The 9,746-nt window shown below is 43.4% G+C and overlaps 2 protein-coding genes across 4 annotated transcripts in view; one reads left to right on the top strand and one right to left on the bottom strand.

The window, feature by feature from the left end:
• The first annotated feature begins 292 nt into the window (after positions 1 to 292).
• On the top strand, positions 293 to 3,984 carry mrpl2 (mitochondrial ribosomal protein L2). The gene is made up of 8 exons (XM_079279703.1): positions 293 to 393; positions 807 to 899; positions 988 to 1,156; positions 1,968 to 2,109; positions 2,191 to 2,306; positions 2,421 to 2,531; positions 3,501 to 3,574; positions 3,658 to 3,984. Exons 2-8 carry the CDS (start codon positions 825 to 827, stop codon positions 3,865 to 3,867), a joined length of 897 nt encoding a protein of 298 aa, XP_079135829.1. The 5' UTR covers positions 293 to 393; positions 807 to 824; the 3' UTR covers positions 3,868 to 3,984.
• Positions 3,985 to 4,120: 136 nt separating this feature from the next.
• The window catches only part of LOC306785352 (phosphofurin acidic cluster sorting protein 2), a gene marked incomplete at its 5' end in the record, with an annotated part of 42,651 nt that continues 37,025 nt past the window's right edge, over positions 4,121 to 9,746 (bottom strand). For 2 of the 3 annotated variants that reach the window (XM_079279700.1, XM_079279701.1), the window contains 7 exons: positions 4,121 to 6,706; positions 6,880 to 6,993; positions 7,638 to 7,861; positions 8,019 to 8,157; positions 8,430 to 8,472; positions 8,563 to 8,605; positions 9,463 to 9,495. In XM_079279700.1, coding sequence (XP_079135826.1) covers positions 6,591 to 6,706; positions 6,880 to 6,993; positions 7,638 to 7,861; positions 8,019 to 8,157; positions 8,430 to 8,472; positions 8,563 to 8,605; positions 9,463 to 9,495 — 712 coding nt within the window. In that variant the 3' untranslated portion in view covers positions 4,121 to 6,590. The remainder of the gene's footprint in view (positions 6,707 to 6,879; positions 6,994 to 7,637; positions 7,862 to 8,018; positions 8,158 to 8,429; positions 8,473 to 8,562; positions 8,606 to 9,462; positions 9,496 to 9,746) is intronic. The other variant, XM_079279702.1, reaches the window with a different exon arrangement.

The following is a 9,746-nucleotide window of genomic DNA, read 5'->3' as shown; positions in this document are numbered from 1 at the left end:
TTTAATACATGGGGCTCATGAAAAAGTAGGAGAAATTAGGTGGGAGACAAACATTACATTGTATTTATTTTTGTTGCAGACTGAATATGTAAAACAACAATCCTGCCACCTAGAGGCGAAATTGAAACTAGCTGTCAGAGGATGAAGAAGCCGGTATATGTATCTAATGTTACTGTACTCTGTGGATTATGACAGGTTTGACTCAGGTGTAAACACGTACCCTGCAAGCTGTTGACAAGGGACAGTGGATAACGTCATATTATAAATAGTCTACTTTAACTTGCACAGTGACACCCCAGAGTTGGTGACAACGTCATCAGTGCGCGACACGGCATGCAAGACTGTGAAGGACGTCGACGAGAAGCTTGTTGATGAAATAAGTCAAATGAAAAGGTTGGTTTATGTCACTATTTCACCGAGTTATATTGCAAATGGACACGAGATAAGAGGCCAATTCGGCTCGGTTTATTATAACAGAAAATGAAACGTAGGTGTATTTATTGAGCCAGACTAACCTAAAGCTAAGCTAGCGATAGCTCATGTTTATTAGCCATTTGGTAAGGTTACTGCAAAGTTAGGCTTCTGACATTAAGGGATACAATTGGTACCTAGTAGGAAGTGTTATTGTATTGACCGCTAATGGTTTGATTCCTTTAGGCTGAGTTAAGTAAGATGCTGAATTAAAAGCAGGAGAAATGTTTGTACCGTATTGGATATAGTGGAGCTTTAGTTGCACGCCTGGTAGTGGAAAAGACAGTGACTGAAGCCACCACCAGCTGTCAAACCGGCTCTTCTCTGCTCCTCAGTGTCAGGAGGACGTTGTTATGATGGCGGTGTCGTGTCTCACTCGAGCCCTGCGATCCCTGACTCTCTCCCAGCCTGCTCTGCTCTCCTTGCAGGTAAACATCCACTGCCTGTCATTCACACCGAAGATCCGAATCGTCACAACCGCCACACAATCTATGTTGCTTATTGTTGTGTTCACAGGCTATTGCACAGACCAGGCTGGGAGCTCAGGTGCCCACGGTGGTCGGACAGTGCAGGGGCTTCCTCACCACAGCCTGTCTGGAGCAGAACAGGACATTTTGGAAGCAGAGGGAGAAGTACACCACCAGGCCTATGGGGATGAAAAAGACAGGAGGCAGAGACCACTCAGGTAAAAACACTGTGGTCAATGCAGAAGAATAGAATGCATTGTTGTGTGTTTGGAGGAGGACGAGGTTGACATCTAATACGCAGGTCTGGATTTGCCCCTTGTTCTGTTTTCAGTAATAGGTTTAAATAATACAAATCTCAAACCGAGTTTAAAACAGTCTTTTGGCCGAACTGGCATAAGCACAGAAGGTTTTAAGATGGACCCGGACTTGTGTGATCGAACAAGGTAAAATCAGTGAAACTGCTCCTTTTCCTGTTTTTACAAAGAGAATAAAAGCTTGAAAAAACATCTGACATTTAAAACAGTGTGTAGCCTGTCAGTGTTACTCTAGTCCAGGTTTGTTTAGACTAAGTAGGACAGCCTTTGATGTGAACTGGTACAAGGTTATGTGCAGAAGTCGTTACTGAGGGAAAATGAAAAAATCATCCAATAGAATAACATTTTCACAACTCTTGAACAGTGTTGAAATAGAGCTAAACCAAGAGTTTTGTTTTGGACAAAACAAGATATTGGACAATTTTACCCTGGGCTTTAATATACTTTGTTATTACCATTTATGACATTTTGTACACCAAAGGATGATCCATTAACTGAGAACATAATTGGCAGAATAATTGATATTTCATTGTTTTGAATAATCTGCAGGCCTGGTTTGAAACATGAAATAGAGCACCTGTTTGATCGTTTTATGAGTATGAGAATCACCTAATAATCATTTTCATATACACTTAAGTGGTCAATCAGACGTGAAGTTCAGCCTTGAGTTAAAGGGCCGTCAGCATTTAGGGATGTATTTTGTTCTGCCGTGCAGGAAGGATACGGACACACGGCATCGGTGGAGGCCATAAACAAAAATACAGGTGGATCGACTTTCAGCGACTGCGCTACGAACCCAACAATGAGGCGCGGCCCTTTGAAGAGAAGGTGGTAGAAGTGCGATACGACCCATGCAGGTGAGGTCAGCGTTCGCCACACGGTGACTCTTTGATTATGTGTTCTGAACACAGTCGGTGGTCATAATCTGTGCTACACAGGTCCGCTGACATCGCCCTGGTAGCTGGAGGCAGCCGGAAAAGATGGATTATTGCCACGGAGAACATGCAGGCCGGAGACATCATTAAAACATCTGGAGTTATTGGACGCATGGCAGGTATGAGATCCACTCTGGTTTGTCGGGTTTTCAACCTTCACTCAAGATGATGGGAGTCAAGATCGTCTGCGTTTAACATTAAATTATGTTGTGTACACTTGTTTTACTTTGCAGTCTCGGCCAATGAGGGTGATGCGTACCCACTGGGAGCTCTTCCTGTGGGGACACTGGTGAACAGCCTGGAGATACAACCAGGGAAGGGGTCAGAGTACATCCGTGCTGCAGGTAGTCTATTATTTGACTGTTTGTACTTCCTAAATGCATGTTTGGATTGTTGCTTGTGATGCCGATTAATCTTTTTTTTGGGCAATAAATTAGTCTTAGAAATGTCATAAAGCAGTGAAGGATTCCAATCATAAATTCACAGTCCACGTACATCAAAGGAACCACGAGTAGTGGAATCTATTAGCAGCAATATGTTCATTATAGGGGTGTAACGGTTCACAAAATTCACGGTTCGGTACGTTTTGGTACAGTAGAAAACTATAAATGCCAGAGAAATGTACTTTATATTTATTCATTAAACTAACATCATGAAGTTATTCTTTGACTTTGAACAATGATGGAACTATACCTGAGTGACTCATCTTCTGGGGTGTCTTCTTAGCAACACATAAGCATAAAAAACTAAAACTGCTCCTTCATGTTATGTAGTATTGTTACTTACATCTTGCAAAAGAGATTTTTAATCTCAATGGGACTACCTGGTTAAATAAAGGTTTAAAAAAAATAAATAAAAAAATGTATTTTTCAAACTTATTCGGTTCGTCATGCGTACCGAACCGTGAGCCTCGTACCGAACGGTTCAATACGAATATGTGTACCGTTACACCCCTAGTTCATTAGTATCTTTTCCTTTGTGTATTATCACCCTAACATAAGTGGGTTTTTTTCAATACTTAAGAAATTAAGAGACGTTTATCTACATACAAAGCGGCCACCACTGTATTTCCCCTACAAGCTTGGCAAGCAAGAGGAATTTCAGTTGGTTGCAGTTTGCAACCTCACCACCAGATGCCGCCATATCCTACACCTAATTTCTGTTCTTTTGGTGTGACAGTTTAATTAAAGAGATCGATTGTTTCATATGAAGTTGTTTAAATGCCTCAGGCGTTTGGAAGACGGTGATAGCTGCTGTGGAAAAAAGGAGTCTCATAATTCCTAAACTGAAATGTTGTTCCTTTTGCTTTTCAGGCACGAGTGGCATTTTACTCCGTAAAGTAAACGGAACGGCAATCATTCAGCTTCCTTCGAAGCAGCAGGTTCAGGTGAGTTCATCTGGATTCAGACTCCACCTGCTGTGTTACAACCACGCTCTGCTCTGAATGCTGTCATCTCGACACACACGCAGGTATTGGAGACCTGCATGGTGACGGTGGGACGCGTGTCCAACATCGACCACAATAAACGGATCATCGGCAAAGCCGGGCGCAACCGCTGGCTCGGCATCCGCCCCTCGAGCGGCCTGTGGCAGAGAAAGGGAGGCTGGGCAGGACGCAAGATCAAACCGCTGCCGCCGATGAAGGTTTACGTCAACCTGCCCTCAATCTCAGCCAAGTAAACACACTGGGCATGCTCAGGACCGGAGAGCGTCGCCTCTCGTTTATGACCCTTGTAATGTTGACGTGAATAAAGATGAGCAGTTTGTATAGAAGATTAAAAATTTTATTGAACACAACCGCTTGTGAGAGCATGGAAAGAAACAAAACAATATAAAAATCCAAAACATATTTACATCTATAGTAAAACATGCAGAGTAATCCATATTTGTAGTGGTAAATTTAAAAATACTGTCATGTCATTTAAAATAGGGTTTGTGCAAAGACACTGGGTGGCATTTCAAGGAACAGGAGCAACGAGACGGCATGTTGGAATTGTAGCGTCACCATTAATGAATCGCTGATGTTCCAGAGTTCATTGGTTGCTGTGCTAAATGATGGCAACAGAGTGAGCATGCCCGCTCATTGATCCGGTCTTGTGAAACACCCCCATGCTACGTCTAGATTTAGGGCAAAAAAAACTCGAGGTCAAACACATTGAAATACACTTGTCATTATGCCCGTTTAGAATTCAAAAGGCTAATTCTCATGACAAATTCCCTCAAACAACTCTGCCCTGGCGAACGCTTCACAGCCCGAATTTACACATCTGTAAGGGCCAGTTGGTTTCCCCGACTAAAACAAGACGGCGAACACTTCGAAAAGCAGGAGACAAGAAAACTTGACCGTAAAGTCACAGGCAGACACGTATGGTGGTAGCTGCAGAACAAGCTTTTCAACATCAAGTGGCAAAAACAAAGTAACAGACAGCCAACCTCAGGATGCTCGAACACCATGAACATCCCTATGAAAAGGGATCATTGAGCAAACAAAAGAACGGCCTCCTTTTGACTACAGGTAGTGGTTTACATTTCAAATAAAACACGCTCACCTCAACAGAAAAAGAAAGTGTGTCCCAATTTGAGTGACAATATGTATAAAACCACATGAAAGTGCATTACAAAGTCAGGGAAATGACAAACCTAATAAGTGTTTGCTTTGTACAAGTCGACTTCATAGTTATGAGTTCTGGAAATATATATTTGGCATTTATGTCAAGGAATAAAGGGAAGCTATTTGTGCTTTAAATTTAGTGGGAGGGGAGGGATTGCGATTCACAAAATTATGTATACATTCATATACATTACTAAGAAAAGCCAGCCAATCAAAGCTTGTAAGTGTTCACTTTTATATATATAAAAGAAGCAACAACTACCTCATACAGAAGGCCTTTTGTCCAAAGGTTTCCTTTTGCAAAAGTTTCACGTAACACTATTCCGGGAGTACCATCAAACACATAGCACACCTACACACACACACACACAGGCAGTGACGCGGGCACCTGGCAAGACTCAATACACTATCATTTTTTTAAAAGTTTTTCAATACTTGCATTGCGCTCGACACTACTGCCGAAGCATGTTTCAAGTCCAACTCATTTTCCCATAGCAGGCCTACACAACACTGACTGATCAGTGTGTTTTAGGTCAGGTTACGTCTCTAATGTCCCGCTACGATGAAGCTGTAACAAAAAGGACACCGGTAATTGCTTGGTTAGGATGTGTGCCCGTCCTGTAAATGCTTAATGGGATTACATCTGGCCAAATGTGGAGCACTAACTGGTAAATTTGCCAAGATTAATATCTCAGTAATCTAAATACTGATCTCCACAGGGACCACAGACTCATTAAATGTACAGTTTTAGTTCTCTGGTCAACATACTATGAAGTTTGGCCCAGCCAAGAGCTCTGGTGGTTACAATGTAAAACTTGACTTTGGCACATCACTGCACATCTGGAGAAATCCAGGATCCAGTATGGCACAGGTAAGCCAGTACATCGAGCTGAACACGACGGTGTGTGTGTGTGTGTGGGGGGGGGGGGGAGGGCCTTGAAGCAATACGACAGTTCATACAGTCACAACTAAATTTGGCATTCAGCTGTTGATAGTGGAAATATGTTTTGTGGTGTCACGTTACCCGGCTTCTAAGTAGATGTTACTGTACAGTCTGAATGTACACCGATACAAACACTCACAATAACAAACTGATTTGATTTGAACTTCTTACATGTTACAAATGCTCCATAGCTACATTCATCATAGCCACCTTCAGAAATACCGTACGTCAGGTTATTTTCTCAGCATTCGCTTTTGGTACACGGCGTCCTAAAAAGCAACCAGACAAACAGAACTTGCCGTATCTTTCTATAAAAGTTTACCTTTTTTGGGAAAGTAAAGGGACGAGTAAGAAAACTGAGCACTGAGTTAGAAGAGAAGGATTCCATCTAGATTCACAGCAATATTCCAACTTTCAACAATAAACACAAACACGTCTCAAACAACCTCACTGCACGGCACCATCACACTCCTCCATTGTCTATAGAGTAACAATAAATGTAGGATTTCACAGAAATAATAAAACGTTAACAAAAAAAGTGCAAACACAGCTGCCGTTATCGAAATGTGGCAAATTGTCAAGAGACCTCCGAGGCGGTCGCACAAATCTTACAAAATAGTACTTGTTCTTTTTGTAGTGTGTAAAAAAACAACAACAACCAACAACGTTGACATCAAAAACATCCATTTGACAACATGAAATTTGTGTATTGAACACGTGGTTGCGAGTCAGCAAGATTTCCACAGGAAAACTATTACTGCCGGGGGGCTCTTCTTCTACTTCTCTGTAGCCTAAACAACACAAATGCAGCGGAGAGTCTGGTGATGGTCGGGTGGATGGTGGCCGCGGTCACACGGGCTTTGTGTAACCGAAGATCCCCACCGGGAAGTGCTTGACATGAGTTGGCCACTGGGCAGCGAGCTGGAAAAACTTCACATCGTTCCACTCCACTCCATCGATGGTGACTGAGGACGAAGAAAAGGTTCACAGGTAAACGCAGGAGAGGAAGTGCAAAACACATTCAACATCTCAGGATAGACGTGTCTGGCTTTGCACTGGCAGCTGTTATAGAGCACAGCGACACCAGGTGGCAGCGTAGCCTCAGCTGTGTGTGGGGGGGGGGGGGGGGGGGCCTCACCTCTCAGCATCGTGTGCTGGTGCTTTGCTGTGCAGATCAACCTGCTGATGCCGTCAATCACTTGGCTCTTAGAGTCCAGCTCTTTCTCCTTGGGCTTCTTGCTGAGAAAAATCACTGGAGAGAGAACCGGGAAGGCATAAAACAAATCATCTTCTACACATATTTCTTTATGCACTCTCTTTTCAATTTTACACATCTTGCAAAAGGTGTGTTGCCAGTTCTTCAGTTCCTGGAGAGTAAAAACATGCTGAAACTTAATAAAAATGACAGATTTTAACAGCTGGATCAAAATCACACACACACAGGACTGACGGCTGGTCTCAAGGCACCCAGACGCAATCCTTACATTGTGGGGCTGATGAGTAAACATACTGTTCTTCTTGGTAATGTAGTATACGTACAGGCATTTCCCCACGTACACAGACTCCACATACAATGCAGAGTGAACGCACTACATATGCAATCTAACGTCATACTTAGTGTGCATCGCTTTTGATCCTTTCTTCTTTTTTTAACTGTCCATTGTGAGTCTGACAACATAAAGAGGTGTAATGCAACATCTGCAGAGTACTCTTTTAACCCTTCTCTGGTCATTTTTTTACTTTTCCCAACACATCTGTCTCATGCATGGACAAGTTTGGAACCAGAGAAATGTGCTACATTTGTCAGAAAAAAAAGTGCTTTGACTATCAGATACAATCATTCCATATATTTTGATTTACTTTAGATCTTTTCAGTCATGTTTTCCCAAAGCGTACCTTTCTTGTTCTTCTCCTTGGTGACCACGGTCATGGCCATGCTGGGTGGGGGGGTGAGTTCCCCTCCACACGGCAGGCGGCTGACCTGCAGTGAACGGAAGTTGCTCTTCAGGGTGTTCTTCAGTCCCACGTCTCTCTTCTCGCCCTCTTTCTTCTTCTCTGGGCCTTGCCACGTCCAGTAGTCCACCTGAAGCCCCATCACTTCACTGCCTGAACACGGAGAGCTGCAGAGCACAACCGGCAAAGTCAGGAACACCACGGAAACCTCTTCTTTTACTTCTCTACTAAAGCACAGCTCACAGTGAGAAATCAAAAAATAATAGGATGTAGTATTGTTGCTGATAATTATGTATATATGTGTGTGTGTGTGTATTGTCTTACCCAGTTCCAGAGAGGGCGGTGGACACAGACGGTGACTGCGGGGGGGTGCCCCCTATTTCCTTCCCATACGGACCAGCCGATGGTGGCGTTGGGGAGGAGAGGATGCTTGTGTTGACCCCCATCGCATCGTCTGAGTCCACTGCAAAATCGGGGAGGGGGGAGATAGTCTCATGAACAAAGCTTCAAACTAAAACTAAATATAGCCACAACCCAAACGAATAAATGAAGTAAAGAAATGAAAGAATATTGAGGTTTCCGGGTCATTTTCTTCTTTCCTGATCTGAATCGGCATCAAGGGAGAGACTTTTGTGTTTCATAAGGTTTCCGTCTCCTCATCAACGGTGCAATGTTGAACACGCTAACCTGACGAAATACTAGCACACCTTTAAAAACAACAAAGCCCTTCCTTACCTGAAGTTGAGAGGCTTTGCTCCACAATCCCAACTTTCACAACCTGCAAGAATAAAAAAAAAGGTTTTCCATGTGAGACTAGATTAAACACAAAGAATCAACAATACTGTCGGGCAAAAAGACGAAATCTTACCCCAATAAATGGCACAAACTTCTGACAGGAGTCCTCATCAGGGCTGTAAAGGGAGACAGTAAAGAGGCTGTGATTATGACCAGAGGGGACTCCAGAGGTGCACACGAACACTCAATGGTCCTGGAGGGGAGACGGCTGTGGCATGACCTGCACCATGTCCCATCGCAGCAGAAATGGCGTCATCTTGGTTTATGTTACAACCAGATGAATGGGAAGGAACGCTCCTTACAACCAAGAGAAGAAGGGGTCTTTCTCATCAGCCAGTACTAGGAGTCATTTTTTTAAACATGGGACTAAATGGGCTCAGGTCGTAGTAACCGCGTGGCTTCTTTACACTAGTAGTGCCGAGCCACCGGTGCAACAATACATGCCTACACAAAGTTAGGGGGGGAACAGCACGGCAGGCATTGTCAAATAAAGTTCAATACACACGCAGAGCACAGCAATTCAAAAATACACCCAGAGATTCAGCAGGGAAGCGGTGAGATAGCGTTATCTTTCTGCAAATGTCTTCTAACATGCGGCAACCATAGTGGAGGACGAGTCACTAATATTGAAAGTGTCTGATTATGGAGCCACTCCTGAGGGTGAGCCAATACACACCAGGCAGCTCATTTCCAAGTCATTATGAAATCTGGAAAAATGACTGGTTTCCAATTTGTCAATACTTCGGGTCCTTTTCAAAGGTTGTTCGGCAAATCTTCATAGCAACAACACAGAGGACAGAATCAAAAAGACACACCAAACCAAAGACACCAGTCAGGACAGAGTGCAGAGTGAAGATACAGTGAGTATCGAGTGTGAAGAGGGAAATGTTAAGACACAGCAAGGGGCTCAAGCCAAATGGAGGAGAGAAAATAGGGAGGTTCAAAAACAAAAACTAAGAGTTGAATTAGATACCTGATGTAAAAATCAAAATACAAACTTCTTTTCCTTGAATGCAAATCAAAAGGGAAAGGGGGCAGAAGGAGTGCAACAGAGTTAAAGCTGTGTGTTGTGTTCAGTACCTCCTGACACAAAAATGCTACGCACTGTCTCTAGAGTGCTGCGTCTGTGTTTGTGAGACTGACGGCCGGGTTGACGTTGGACTTTGTGGAAGCAGAGGCCTGCGCTGCTCTATGAAATATAACATCAGCTTTACTTGAAGTGGACCAGAGCCTGCGTCTCCTGGACTCCTTTATGCA

This window comes from Melanostigma gelatinosum, assembly GCF_949748355.1.
Source record: "Melanostigma gelatinosum genome assembly, chromosome: 12".
Lineage (NCBI taxonomy): Eukaryota > Metazoa > Chordata > Actinopteri > Perciformes > Zoarcidae > Melanostigma > Melanostigma gelatinosum.
The sequence above is the reverse complement of the archived record's forward strand: the minus strand, read 5'-3'. Positions and strand labels throughout refer to the sequence as shown.